Raw genomic sequence first — 15,379 nt, forward strand, 5'->3', positions numbered from 1 at the left:
TTAGACACTTCTCTCTCTCTTGGGCAGCTAGTACTAGAATAAGTCACCAATATCCAGTAAGGATTCTAGCCTTTTCCAAAAAATACCACAGCACCCTACAGAACAAATTAATAACTGATCTGGATCATCGATTACAAAGTCCAAGGTGCAGGGATAATGAAAGACTCAAACCTGGCAACAGATGCAAAATGATTCGGAGTTCACTATGACATCTGAGACAGAGTTGAGACATCGTACCGCCTTTCGAAGGGTGATAATAAAAGAAGGTTCATGCAAATCATCTATCCACTATGCCAATGCCGGAGTAAGACAAGAGTGGTCTTAAGAGACAATCTCTGTCTGATGATTCTTCAAGGGCATGTGCAAGCATGAGAGAAGCAACCCTAAACAAGAGTCAAAATGCCGTCTAGAGAGCTGGAGCCCTGTGATGGCAAGATAGAGAGAAGTTTCTCATCAGTAGCTGAATCTCAAGTGAGGGGAAACAATACTACATTCATGTGAAAGACTAGGCCGAATGTGGATCTACGATTTCTGACCGCAGAGGAAAAGTCCCGTCGTGACAATAACCAGCAGAACAGCTCCAATCCCTGGAAATTATAAGAACTGAAAGAGGTATCCAACTATTTCCCTCTGCTGCTTTGGTGAGAAAGCCTATGCTTGCAAGGAAAGCTGAATAATCTTTTTAGCCTTGAAGACACTTAGGGATTGTACTGCCTGAACACTTGTGTCACTGATACCAAAGGTTGGGTCAGGGAGGAACTCCTCCTGTTACCTTGGAAGAGGTCAGGCTACAGGCTAAGTCTTCTGACATCTAATTTAATTTTGGGGTGAACAATGTTTGTTGAACACCTTACGAATACAAAAAACTAGAAGAAGACAAAAACTATGAGTTTGGTCCCAAAAAAGTCATTCTGAGTCATTGCAGTGGCCTATGGTCAGGTGAGATGAAGCAAAAGACCTACAGACTTTTGTTGTACCAGGCAGTATACAGAAAGATGATAGGGAGTCTTCTGAGACATATCTCTGTACAATGATTCTTGCAAGGGCATGTGTGGAGCATGAGACAGAAACCCTAAGTGACAGTCAAATGCCACTCGGAGACCATGGGTCTCTGTGATGGCTAGACCTAGAGTTTTCTTAATACATAGTAGTTAAACCCCGACTGAGGAGAAATAATACTTAAATGAACAATCTCTCCACAAGGAATGAGTTGCCTGCTGGTAAATTTCATTCGGAAAATGTGGTTGATAGAACTATCGAGTGCACTAGAGCGCCCTGCATGGTAACTGAAACAGGAGGGAAATGAAACCCTCTTGTGTGGTGATAAATGCCACTATTGTTATGCTGTTACTCAACAACACCACTGGGCGCCTCAAAATCAAAGCCCGAAACTCTCAGGAGCCCCGAAAGGCTGCCTTGAGTTTCAAAATTTTGATGAAAAGGTACTTATCATCTCGGTTGCACATTTAAAGGCAACAGTCCTACAGGTATGCCCCTATTACTACGCCAGTGCATCTGATAACAGACACATGTAGCAAGGGGAATACATATACAAGTATGTATATTCAAAACCTCCTGTTGATCAAGCACCAGCCTAATTCCTTCCTTATTATTCAAGAAAGGAAAAAGAATAAGGACTGGAAGCAGACCTCTTCATTCTCTAATGAAGAGACGGTAGGCAAAGCTGTTCCGAAGGGAGGCTTTTATCGGGAGCAATTTCTCTCGTCTCCCGAATGCTCATGATTTAAAAAAATCAGTGCGCTCGGCAAACACTAGAAATTTAAGGAATTTAAGTCCTCAGCGAGACTCCCAAATTTCATAAGAACAATTATCGGGCAGTCCTTTCTCGACTTCTGAAGAAATCGAGGAGGAACAAGCTCAGAGCCAGTCTTAGATGTAGACTTCTATGAACCAGATCGAGAGCACGACTTCTATTGATTGCACACTCAGGGTCCCCAAAATGCAAAACCCCATATGAGAATGCAAATTGGACTCCGCCCCAAGGGCAAGCAGAGCCAACGAAAGAACCACTGCCTACTCAGAGAGAGGAAATCCCTTAGAAATTCTGTAGAACTTCCAAAGGGAACCTCCTCCCCACCTCTCTAGGCGTTCAAATCCTCAGAATCCAAGCACCAGGTGGGAACCTACCGAGCACTGGCAAGCACTCAGCAAGTGCTAGTGGTAGTGCTGGCAGGAAGAGACAAAACACATAAATGTCTCACCCTTTCTCTCACCATGTGCTGCTTGCAATTTGTTAGAAACACAAGCACTCACAGTGACTCACGAACAAGTGCCCGACACATCACCAGTCTAGAGGTGGAACCCCTAAAACTGGTGACGGGAATGCAAACCGAAGCGTGCACTCCCACAGCTCCCAAACCACAAAACCCATGGCCATGCAAATATGTTTTCAAGCCTGAAGGTTGGGAAGGCCCAACGAGAAATCCACTGCTTCCTCAGAAGGAGGCAGTCCCTTAGAAATCCTGCAGGAGGACTTCTTAGGGGAGGAGAAGCAGCCTTCCTATTCTTTGGCTGAAGGGAGCCTATGCAGTTTTCCAGGACCTCTTTGTGCCTCAGAAAAAGAAGAGAAAGGCAGTGGAGGATGACATTTCTTTCACAGGGATTCTTCTACAGGATGGTGATTAGGAAATGTCAATAGCAGTGGCAGAAGTCACAGGGTAGCTGGAGCCAGAGGCACAGCTAAAGCTGTCCAGTGACTGGTTATCAGGGCAACAGTAACAATCTAACAGAAGGCACAGCAGGGGAACTACACACACACACACACACACACAAGAGGCAGTGCCACAGCATAATAAAGTGTCACAGGTACACTCTCAAAGGTTAGGATGCCCAACACAGTGAGATATCCAACCATCTACTGCTGTGTCCTACAACTGCTCAAAGTCAACCTGAAGGAAAAAGAAAAGATAATTAGTAAAAGGAGATTCCTTAGTTCCGAAGGGGCATTCCCCTCCGAAGTGAGAGGAGAACCCGAGAATCAGTCACCCAAACACCAACACCCTCGTAAAATCAAAGAATTACTTTTAAGGAAAGCCATATTATCGATAGCTCGCTAGTAGTTTAAGGCCATAAAATGATACATAAATTGCAAAATCATATGGCCAAATGAAAAAAGTTTAACATAGATAATTACTTTTATAATGAAGTGTTGTAACACTCAAGAATTATTTATATAACAAAACTGTTATCAGTGGTTCGCTAATAGTTTATATCCGGAAAACAATTCACAAATTGCCAAGGTTATGGCCTAATGAAAAGGCATGACATACAACAATTTACTTTATTAACGTAATATCTTAATATCCAAGAATTACTTTAAAGGCATAACTATAATCAGTGCTGCCAGTAGCCTAACTGGTGAACAAACCCTAAATGCAAATGGCATCATTTACCAAAAACTCATTGATAACTTAACTAAATCAATTTAAAAAACAAATAAGGAAAAAACTCATCCAGAAAGATTTCAGCTAAAGGTTACAATATGCGCGTTCCAATGGTTGATTAAAAAGCCTCCATCTGAGTACAGTAAAATAACAACATGAATGAGAATTGTTTGCTAAGTCATTCCAATATTCTATTAGTGGGACGGGCTGTCACCTACACAAACTATACTGAAGCGCTACCAGCAAAATTTTGAATTTAAGCTGCCTTTCGAGTGGAAACTATAGCTATGTAATTACTTGGTAAGTTACTCGTATAAAATTCAGGTGTATTACCTTTACTACTTTCTATTCCGCCATATCTTTAGTTATACTCCTTTTCTTTATATAAAATTCAGGTGTATTGGCTTTATTTTCTATTCCACCATATCTATTTATACTCCTCTTCCTTTAACTTATCGCCCTCTGCAGGTTGATTCCCATTTGGAGCTTTTTAGGGTTTAAAGTCTGTTGACTCTGTCCATATGAGCTTTCAGCTGAAGATTTAGAGTAAGACAGAAAGAACATCAACGTCCTTTTTCACTGCAGTAGTCAATAAAGTTAGAACAGCCATAACCATCAAGAAATGCCTTAAGAGAAGGCTAGCATGTTAAGACCATCTTCTTCTACCAGGGGAATTAGGAAAGCTACAATAAGACTACCAAATACATAGTAGGCCCCACTCTCACAGGAACTTCAACAATGACTACCCCTTACAGACACCTGAAGAGTCAATATTATTAGTATATGAAAAACCCTTCTCCAGAAGCTGCTACATCTTCAGTGAGTCCCAGACAAATTTCCTGTAGCAAGAAGTCTAACCAAGAAATTCCCTTACTAAGCAAATATAGATAGAGGGTAGGTCATTAAGGGACAGACCACACACAAAAGTGACTAAGTCAAGGTAACTACGATATTCAAGTTTTCATTCCATAGAAATAAAACACAAGAAACACACCACAACAAACATAAACAAACAAAACAGAATGGCAATAAAAAATACTTATCCGAAAAATCCAAGTTCTCAACCGCCAGTCAAAAGATCACAACACATCTGTTCTTTACTGTAGCTGAAAGAAAAGTGAGTGCGACAGTCATGACTGAAGGATACTCCCCAACTCAACCCCATCTCCACCTAACTACCTGGTTAACCAACTTTTTACCAGGTTTTAACGGTTTCCAGCTTGCGTTGAAAGATACTCCAGTATAAAAGGCTCTGGTCTGTATTCCTGATGGCGTTTGCTTAAATCTCAGAACAATTAAATATTTTTTTTCTGAAGCACGCAACTAGAATGCCTTCTGTGGTGCTTTGTAAAAATCATCCAGTCTACATATTGTTTCGATACCCATGTACTTATGTAAAGAATATTTTCTTTTCTGTATAAATACTTTCCAACACCTTTTTGTTACATACTGTTTGGTCTCAAAACCAACTAACAAATGAATCATGAGCCTTATCATGTTATAAATTAACACAAATATTATAGCATTCTTTATCTTACCTTGCTCAAGTGCCTCTCTAACTTTTGTTGATGTGCATGTAATGATAATCACTCTCCAATGAACATCATCATTGTCATTATTGCATTCCATTGTATCTGCCAAAAAATGTTTGCAATTATAATGTGCATGCCTTAAACAATTAGAGAAGAGCAAAATAGTTTTCTGTCTTCATTCTAATGTAAAGTAAACACTGGGAACCATATACGTATTAATATATTTACCACACTTCTCTATTAAATAAACCACAAATGCCAGGAGGCATAGCCACTAAACAAAATTTTCCAAAGTGCAGTACAGTAATTTTGTATTTTTCTTAGCATACAAATCTGAGGCTCCTTACAAAGGATTTTATACAAGAGCGATACCGAAATGGCCATTCAAGCTTATTTCACAAGATAGCTAACTACCATCAAAGAAGTTTTAACCCATGTCTCTGACATGTTCAATGACAATTCCCTGTTTAACTTTAGGCAAATTTTAAAGAAATGCCAGAAACAAATGTCTCTGGACAGTTTTACTGTGTGACAAGGGTCAAGAAACACTCAAGCTGGTCCTAGTGCCAGTAAAAATCAAAGGGGGGAAGTAACCTCAGACAGTGCCAGTAAAAATTGAAGAGAATTAACCCTAGATAGGTCCATGATACCTGATGTCCTTCTGGAGGAGGTTCCCCCTAATAAATAACCTCTCCTCCTCCCTCTCCCCTCCTCTCTGTATTCCACGCACTAACAAGTCTTTTCCATAAAGGTAAGAGTGATGTTAAAATCATAATTTTGAAAGTAAATTGTATTTTTCCTAACTATACAAACCTGAGGTCCTTTACATTAGGAACTACTCTCAGCATAGGCTGGAATTACGGCCGTTACATTCTTGAACAAGGTAGTTACGTAGTAACTACAGTCTGGTATGAGGTGAGCATAAATGTAAAGGACCCCAGGTTTGTATAGTTAGGAAAAATAAAATTTACTTTCAAAAATTGTGATTTGTTCCTACACGATATACAAACCCTCGGTCCTTTACATAAGGAAGACTCACTGATTGGTGGGAGGAATGTGAGTGAGCCTCTAGAACTGACTGGAGTTCTGCACACCTGGGCTATTCCTCCTGGTCGTAAGAGTGAGGAGGAGTGCCCTGCCTCTGACAACTTGATCGGAGTATAGGACCTGCATGATCAAGAGTCAGACTTCTGGGCCTTTTCGAAATGAGTGAGGAATCGTAACTCATCCGAAAAAGGGCTGGGAAAAATATTTCAGAGTTAAGAGGCCTTAATGCAAAGTTCTGGGAAGGGTTTGCATTATTGCCAGTCTCCTTCTTCCCCTTGCTAGAGGAATGAGTGGGATTGCTTCCATGATTCTGGTAAGAAAAATAGAAAGGAAGCTCGATGTGTAAGCGTACTGCATCAATCGTTCGACCAGCCAGTGTAAATCTGAGTCCTATCCTCAACTTGAAGGAAGAGGAGTAGAAGAATGAGGAGGGGAAGGTGGAGAGGCCAGTCACGCTCGCATCCTTCTTACCTCTAGAACCGCACACCATAGGCAAGATGCAACCTGTCCTCTTGAAGGGGCCGGGTAAGCAAACACAACCTGCAAGCATCCACCACCGGTCCAAGGAAAAGAGGTTCCAAGGACCTGTGGGAAGAAAGATATAAATATGGTTGCAATGAGACCTCATCTATCTTCTGGTTGGACTATCCAACTGCAAAGAAGTCTCTCACGATCTCTTAAGATTTGGAGAAAGATGTGTCACTGGACACTTCTGCATTGGCAGTCTGCAGTGGATAAAGGCATCAACACGCAATGAAGGGTGTCGATCCTTCATGGGTACAGCCACGCACCAATAGGACAAAGTAATGACTGATCTGGATTAACCAAACAAAGTCCACAGTGCTAATCATGAAGGACTAGGACTCATCAACAGGTGCCAACTGACTGCACTGTCATGCATCCAAGACGTAGTCACAACATGACACCCACCTTTTGAAGGAAGTTAAGAGACAAGATGATGATTCTCGTGAGGTATGCACACTTCAGACGATAAGTCAATTGCCTTCTAGATGGCAAGGCATTAGTTTCTCATCAGTAATTGAATCTCAACCAAGGAGAAACAAGACTATATTACAAGTGAATGACTAAGGTGAATGTGGACCTACGTCTTCACAGCTGAATCGAGAGAAGTAAACTCTCAAGATTCTGATCACAGAAAAAGTCCCGCGATAACACCAACCAGTGAAGACAGCTTCAATCCCTGTTGTTTTACAGAGGACTGAAAATATTAATCCGCTATTTCATTGCTGCTCGGCAAGAAAGTCGGAGTTTGCAATGAAAGCGGAGAGTCTTTCAGTAAGAAAACACAAGGATTGTACTGCCTGAAGAAACGCTTCTTGTGGCAGTTTCTATTTACTTTGGAAGCAGAGTTAGTCGGGCGGGGAACAGGCGAAGTCCTCCGTTATTCATTTACAATTCGGGGTGAACAAAGAATAATTGAACACCTTACAAATTAGGAAATGTATATTAAAAGACAAAACTCAAATTGTTTGAAAAAAATCATTCTGCATCATCGCAGCAGTCAATGGGGCAGGTGCAATGGAACAGAAGACTAGGCTACAGACTTCTGTTATACTGTGGGGTAAACAGAAAAAATGATAAGAGAGTCTAATGAGATATATCTCTGTCTGAAAATCCTTGCAATGGTAAATGTGGTGGAGGAGAGATGGGCATTATGTGAAAATTCTGATCCAACCAAAGACCCAAGTCTGTGATTGCCGGGCAGAGAGCTCCGAATTGATAGTTAATCCTCGACAGAAGAGAAACAATACCAAACCGAAAAGAATCTCAGAGAGCGAGCAGTACTGAGACAGAGCCCTATACCACTCGTTCGACTGTCATACTGAGTTGCCTAGTATAGCATTCCATGAAGGAATGCATACGCTAGAACCACTGGGCGCAAAAAAGTTATTACTCGAGCATCTGCATTTCAACCGAAATGGGAGGGGAGAAAATCCTCTTGTTCGGTGATAATGCGAATGCTGTAGAGTTGTTGGGAAACAATACCACTAGTTATCTCAAAATCTAAACCGGTAACTCTTGGGAGGCCCGAAAGACTGTCCTGAGTTCCAGGTTAATTAAGAGAAGGTACTATTCATCTCGGTCACATACCAGAAGAGTTAACTTACAGGTAAGCGCCTACTACTCAGACAATGCAACTGATAACAGGAGCATGTCACGAGAGAAATATATGTACTAGCATATTTGTAGGTTCCTGTAAATCGCACTCCAGCCTAATTCCTCTTCATTCAAGGGACAAGAATAAGGACTGGAACCAGACCTCCTTCATTCTCTAATGAAGAGAGCGAAGGTGAAGTTTCCTGAAGGATTAGATTAGATTATAAAATTTTTGGCACATAGCCAAGCGCCGGAGCCGAGGGGCCATTCAGCGCATATATATCTTTAAGAATAAAAGTCACTGTCGTACAAACAAACATACACACAACCGATTAACATACAAATCATTCATTCATAAAAACCAAACAAGAAACCTAAAACAATTAAGAGAAAATTACAATCATAAAAAAGACCAATATTTTTCAAAAAGTCATCAATTTGCTCTGGTCTGAGCACCTTCACCCTTAAAATATCGGCAAGAGTCTTTATTTGCCAGCAAACAAGCTCTACGGTTTGGTTTCAAAATGAGGGCACTCCACCAAAAATTATGCACCACAGTCAAATCCACATGACAAGTGGAACAGCGAGGAACCTGCCTATCCGCCTCCACTCATCATTAGATACCCGTGAGTAATAATTTAGTGTGGCCAATACGTAATCTAGCTAAAACTATCTCAGACCTTCTATCCATCCGGCTATGAGGCCAAGGATGAACAGAAGGCCTAATCGACTTTAATTTAAGATTATTATCTAAAGTAGACCAGTGGGCCTGCCACTGGTCTCTACAATAAAATCGAATGGTACTTTTAAAATCAGATACAGGGACGCCCATGTTGGAAATGTGCCTAAGCCTAGTTGCAGCCTTAAGCAGCAGTGTCGGCTCGCTCATTCCCAACAATTCCAACATGGGACGGAGGCCCAACAAAACCTAACAGAAAATCCTCTTCTATTAATTAAAAAGATAGAACCAATCTTGTACTTCTTGCACTAAAGGGTGGCAAGAGACTAGGCTTTTTGAGAGAAGATAAAACACTCAAAAAAAAAAAAGAGTCAGTAAAAATGGTTTAAAAAGGTTAAAAAACCTTGTTAGTACAAGAACTATAAAAATCATATTTAAGAGCAGTCAAAACTGCCAGCAGTTCAGCTGTAAAAAACAGAGGAATTAGATGGAAGCTTCTTTTTAATTATATTATCACTAGTCACTACAGAGCAACCAACACCATCAGAACCCTTCGAGCCATCAGTATATATATGATGAGAATCACCATGTTCAGAAGCATGATCCAAGAAACTTGCCCTCAACTGATCACCAGAACTGTTGCTCCTGCTTTCCCTAATTGGGCAGATTTCTATGCGAGGCCTATTCCAAGGAGGAAACTTTGAGGGCGAAATTTCAGCTACTGCAGGGGGTAGTAATCCCACCTCCCTGGCAGAGCTGGCTAGTCGAACTTCAAGCGGCTTTGGCAGTCTAGGTCTATTTGGGGCTCTATCAGATGGTTCTCTAACGTACTTATAGTTGGGGTTTAGCTTTGATGTAAGTACTCTTGATAGGACTCTCAAGCCCAATTCCTCCCTACGGATACATAATGGGGGAAAACCTGACTCAACATATAGGCTTTCTACTGGTGAAGTTCTATAGGCTCCCGTACAAATACGTAAAGCCATATTATGGACAACATCTAATTTCCTGAAAGTAAGAGTGGGCTCTTACATTTCTTCTGCCTACCCTCAAGAAGAAGGGTTACCTCAGGGAAGCGTCCTTAGTCTAACACTCTTTAATGTAGCTGTCAACGGCCTACTAGAACAAGTTCCTGTCGGGGTGCATGGTCTGGCCTTTGCTGATGATTATGCAATAATCTGTAGTAAGTTTCCTGAAGGGAGACTTCTACGGTGATAACAGGATACTGAAGACGACTAGTTCAAGCCGAACTGGTTGTTCACAAAACAGTAGCACTGGAGAGGCATTCAAACCTCTCGGTGCTATCCATCTTGAACGGATTGACGTATGTTCAGTAAGATCCTAAGATTGAACCAAAAACAGTCTCTCTGGTTCAAATTCCGAGGAGTAGACTCCACAGAATTCCTCTTATTTCCTTGTTCATTCCAGTATAACCAGGAAGTAGAGGGAAAAAAAAGAGGAGGATTGACTGTTCTTGCCCGTTCTTTCCTGAACTTGCGATGTTCTCACTCTGTTAAACGAAGCATTCATTCCTACAACCGTTTCATCCGAGCAAACGTGAGTGAAAGTTGACCGGAGTTAAATGCAGTAAAAGCTGGCGAGAACTTGCCACGTCTTGCTATGCATCTATCTTCTCCGTGATTGAACCTCATGAAGAGAACTACACAGAGGGCCTCCTCCTATCTCCTTCAGATGCCTTGTCCCAAGGGACAGCGACATCGATCTTGGCACCTGAAGAATAGCCATTCCTGGCTTTCACAGGTGAGTTCGAGCCACCAACGCAGCTCGGTCCCTTCGCCATGCACCACTGTTGTGATAGAGAGAAGACTACCTATCACTGACTGTGGATGTACGACCCCCCTTGGGAGTTGTACACTCTGACACGAGTATACCTGACGCAGCCCCAGTTCCATGAGCACCGCCCTTGGAACCAGAGAGAGGAGACTGAACCTGGCTTTGAACTCCTGTGGTTCCCGAGACAGCAAATATGTGGATAGCCAATTACTTCCTCTCCATGGAAAGGATGCAGACCCTTAGAAGTCTCGAAGAGAGACTTCTTAAGGGACGGAGAATACCTTCCTCTTCTTAGGACATGAAACCCTTTGAAGAGGGAGATTAGGAGGCGTCAGATGATGAAGACGAAAGACGATGACCTTGTGAAAGCTCACTGTAACACGGGAAGGGAGGGTGCTATGTCATGGCAAGGAACCGCACCAATCACGAGCAGAGAGTTTGTTCGTTAGAGCCAAGCACTCACATCGGCAGTGCTGTCTGGTCGAGCCGTACCGAGCCGAGTGAGCTGAGCAGATCGCCACTACATAATTATGAGTGGTAATCATCAACGAAGAACTATCACTTCTTCCAATTAACTGTTCTCCTTTGAGGCTAAAGCAACGAGAAGAAGGACAAGAGGGATCCTGCGTCTGCTGTCTTACGTCGGACCCTAAGGTCCAATACATGAGGACTTTACTTGACTATTCACTCAGAAGGTGTTGTATGCAGTTCCAAGCTCTACATAACTCCAAACCAGACTGAGGAGCAGACTCATCTGTACTGGTAAAGACTCATCTCGCCATCCAAGCACATGTAACAGTCAGCGCTCGGTGAGCATTAGAATGTATAAGACCCCCGAATTTTGTCAAACAATCATCGGGGTGGGGCCCCTCCTCGACTCCCATAGAAATCGAGGAGGAACAGGCATAAAAACTAGTCCTAAGTGTGAGCATTTAAGACTGGAATGAGAGTACAATAGAATATGCAATCGAGGCTCCCAAAACGCAAGAACCAAAAGGGGACGGTGAATTGACATCCGTCCAAAGGACAGAAAAAGCCTTGGAGACATAGTCTCCAGTTTTGACATAAGACATGGACGTTATGTCCAATAGGACCCTAAGGTCCCTCCAGGAACGTAGTCCCCCGACGCTGAATCCTACGGAAAGCACTCTGCAGGATCCCTCCTATTCACCCCGCCCCTCCCGGCATAGCCATAGGAAGTGGAAGGAATGGGTGAGGAAGACTGGACGCTCTCGTTCGCCTTGCTAGCAGAACTGGCAGGAGAAGCGAGTCACGGGCAGCCATCAACCTGTGGTGATGGCTGCGACACGAGTCTGGGTGGGGCTGAGTGTGCACCTGACTGGAGAGATCCAGTACTGTCCTCCGACGCGTCCAAGTCCTCGTCGAGGCCGAAACCTCTCAAGAGGACCGAATAGGGGAGCCCCTATCGGTCTCAGCGTGCACAGTCCCGAGGGACCGTCACATCAACCCTGGGACCTGAGCAATCACCGTGAGAGCGATCACATTTAAGGCGTGAGTCACCTGAGTGACTCACTCCTTTCTTCCACTCCGTGCCCAAGTCATGAGGGTGAGCGGACTCAGTCCCCGACTCTGGATGCACACAAATCCGAAGATTAATGTACACTCGGGGAACTCACGAACAAGCGCCCGACATGGAACTAGTCTTAGGGGCAGAACCTCTAGGACTAGCAGCATTAGTGCAAACCGAAGTTTGTGCTTCTACAGCTCCCGACACGCTAGGCCCTAGGGACAGTGCAACGGTTTCCGTTCCTGAAGGAATGGGAGAGCCAGCGGAAGACCCACCCGCCGCCTCAGGTTGAGGAGGCAGATCCTTAGAAGTCCCATGACAAGACTTCTTAGAGGGGGAGACTACCTTCTCCTTCTTCGGCAGGGAGCCTTAGAAGTCGAAGGGGTGGAGGCTGATGTAAAATAGGATGATTCCGAAGTGGAAGATGATGACACTTGATGAGCTCTCTTCCTCTTCGACTTCTCCAAATTCTGCGAGAATTCTTCTACAGAATGAGGTATATTTACCAGCAGGAATAGAGTTAATAATTACAAGACAGCAGCGAAGGCTTTGTCCAGTGACAAAACTCCAGGATAGCAGTGATAAATGAATGATTTCCAGCAGAGGAACAGTGCACACACTCGAGGACCAATATCACAACATGCTACGAGTCACAAGTACAATTCCAAGGTTAGAATAACCAACACAGAGAGATATCCAACCATCTACTGCTGTAATCACTATCACCACGCCTACCAGACGGTAGTTACTGCCTAACTACATTGTTCATGAATTTAACAGCCATAACTCCAGCCTACCCTGAAAGTAATTCCTTATGTAAAGGACCGAGGGTTTGAATATCATGTAGGAACAATGTTCATTTATTCATTTCATTAGTCATTTATATTTATTTCTCATTTTTTTCTGTAAGTAAACTGTAAAGGAAGTAAAGGAAACTTTTCTGCCCGATTCCTTCTTTTTTTCTGTAAGTAAAACTGTAAAGGAAGTAAAGGAAATTTTTCCTTCAAACTGATGGAACATAATATTGATGCTCACCATGAGTAGATCCATCCACAACCCAAAACCTGTTATTGCTACTCAAATGAGGTGATCCGTCTGTCCAATATGGGTTAATAAGTGACAACCAGTTTCCACCTTACACTGAAAGATATTCCTGCAAATAAGGCAATGGTTTCTACTCCTATAGGAACAAATTTATCTTTGTGCTTTCCCCACCAAAGAACCAAGATGCAATCCTACTGAGAAGAAAGCATTAGCCTATCAAGTATTATTAACCAGTGAGAGCTAGGACAGCCTAATTACAAAACGCCTCCTGAAAACAGCTGGGCTGTGTTCCACTGGAAAAATAAAAAATGATACCAGAAATGCATAAGTTTAATGAAAATCTGTGAAAGCACAAAGCTTACGGTGTCTGGCCCACATAGCCTGGGTGATAGTTCACAATTCCCTAGTTTTTTTTCTCCAGCCACAAGGTATAGCCCAGGCCTATGCCTTGTGGGATAAAATTTTCTTTAGACATCATCTAATTACAAAACAGGAAATATAATTTCCATATGATTTAATGTGAGGTTTTAATATTTCTGACATTTGCTTTATTAGCAAATGACCTAACACACCAAACCTAACCTATCCTAGGGTAGCTGGTCCTTACCCTAGTGCTTTATTAATGAAAGTTTTTGACAGAATAATACAGGAAAAGCTTTACATGATGTAGTGCAGGTAAGTTAACTTGGGAACTTCACAAAAATAATGTGAGAAATTTTCCGTCTTTCATTTATGGTTTTGCGTAAATCCCAAAGGGTCTGGCACTAAACACAGTGCCCCGCAAAGCTTTTCTGAGTAAAGAAAAAAACAAAAGATGGTAAATTTCTCACATTATTTTGGCAATTTTTTTTATGTTATCTCACCTGTACAGCAACACATACACCTCCTTCTATATTGTTTTGTCAAAAAGTTTCACTAATAAACAACATCTATGTGCAGAGCTCTTCCTTTCAATTGCGTATACGGAAAACATTCCTTGAACTCTTCTTAATCAGAATTAAAACTACTAATGTGATTAAAGAACTTGGATTACAATCATCTTGTGTTTTCCACACCCAAAAACCCTACCTTCCCACTGCGGTCCCTCAATTGTGGGCTATAACCAAAGGATGGGGTCCAATATCTCTAAAGCATTCATTTGCCAGCAAAACTTATGTCAGAAATGTTCAAAGCTCACATTCAAACTTATGTTAGGAAAATTAAATTTTCATGTCCAAAATGAAATAATTGTTTAAAGTAAAATGACATGTTCTCAGATTTTTTTTCGGTTTGTTACCTAGCAGTTCAAATGCAAAATTGGCACCAAGTTTTAGTACCAGCAGCAAGTGGATCAACATAAAATTATAGATAAAAGAGCGTTAATATCATAAACATAAACAGATGACAAAACAATACAAGAAATCATAAATAAAAGGTGGTCAATATTCCGGTGGGCGACTGGCTGGAACCAGATTTAATGTAAAGTAATGTTACCAGACTTTCTTTCTCCTGTACCAACGACTTGCTTTACCCATTTGTTTTTTAAGGAATTCCTTTAGTTTATTATGTATTCTTATCATTATTCAGAAGATGAAACCTAATCATATGGAACAAGCCCACCAAAGGGGTCATTAAAATGACAATTTGTCCAAAATTGCATTTTTCCTAACTATACAAACCTGAGGTCCTTTTACAATAGGAAGGTACTAGCGGCAGCTGGATAGGTCGTAAGCTTTCGAACAAGGGGTTCGGTAGTTAACTGCTTGTCCGACAGGCGCGCGCAGCGGCGCGACTGGGAGGTGGTAAACAAAATCACTTTTGCTTTTCCGGCCCAAGCAAAAAACTGCAGAGTGAGGGGTGGCATGAGGTGGGACTATGTGTAAAAGGACCTCAGGTTTGTATAGTTAGGAAAAATGCAATTTTGGACAAATTGTCATTTGTTCCGACACGGCAATACAAAACCTTCGGTCCTTTTTACAATAGGAAGACTCACTTCTTGGTGGGTGGAATCTGAGTCTTTTGTGAACAGACTGGTGTTCGCCCAACCTTGGAAGTCTCCCTGGTCGTAAGAGCGAGGAGGGATCCAAGCCTCTGTCCGATTGATCGGGGTGTAGCACCGCAGGATCAATGGTCAGACCTCTGGACCGAGTACTAAGAGAGAGCAAGCGTATCTCTTCGTACCAGCAATGTAAGAACTTGTTTTCCTGTACAGGAGCAAATATAAAGTCATGGGTTTGACTCTTGTAGGCATCCA

General features: G+C 42.2%; 1 protein-coding gene across 3 annotated transcripts in view; it reads right to left on the reverse strand.

Moving 5' to 3' along the window:
• The window catches only part of LOC135209719 (L-fucose kinase-like), a 262,617-nt gene that overhangs the window by 209,739 nt on the left and 37,499 nt on the right, over positions 1 to 15,379 (reverse strand). For 2 of the 3 annotated variants that reach the window (XM_064242480.1, XM_064242481.1), the window contains exon 2: positions 4,943 to 5,038. The exons of the other annotated variant lie outside the window; for it this stretch is intronic. In XM_064242480.1, coding sequence (XP_064098550.1) covers positions 4,943 to 5,033 — 91 coding nt within the window. In that variant the 5' untranslated portion in view covers positions 5,034 to 5,038. The remainder of the gene's footprint in view (positions 1 to 4,942; positions 5,039 to 15,379) is intronic. 3 annotated transcript variants of the gene reach the window in all.

This window comes from Macrobrachium nipponense, chromosome 38 (assembly GCF_015104395.2).
Source record: "Macrobrachium nipponense isolate FS-2020 chromosome 38, ASM1510439v2, whole genome shotgun sequence".
Lineage (NCBI taxonomy): Eukaryota > Metazoa > Arthropoda > Malacostraca > Decapoda > Palaemonidae > Macrobrachium > Macrobrachium nipponense.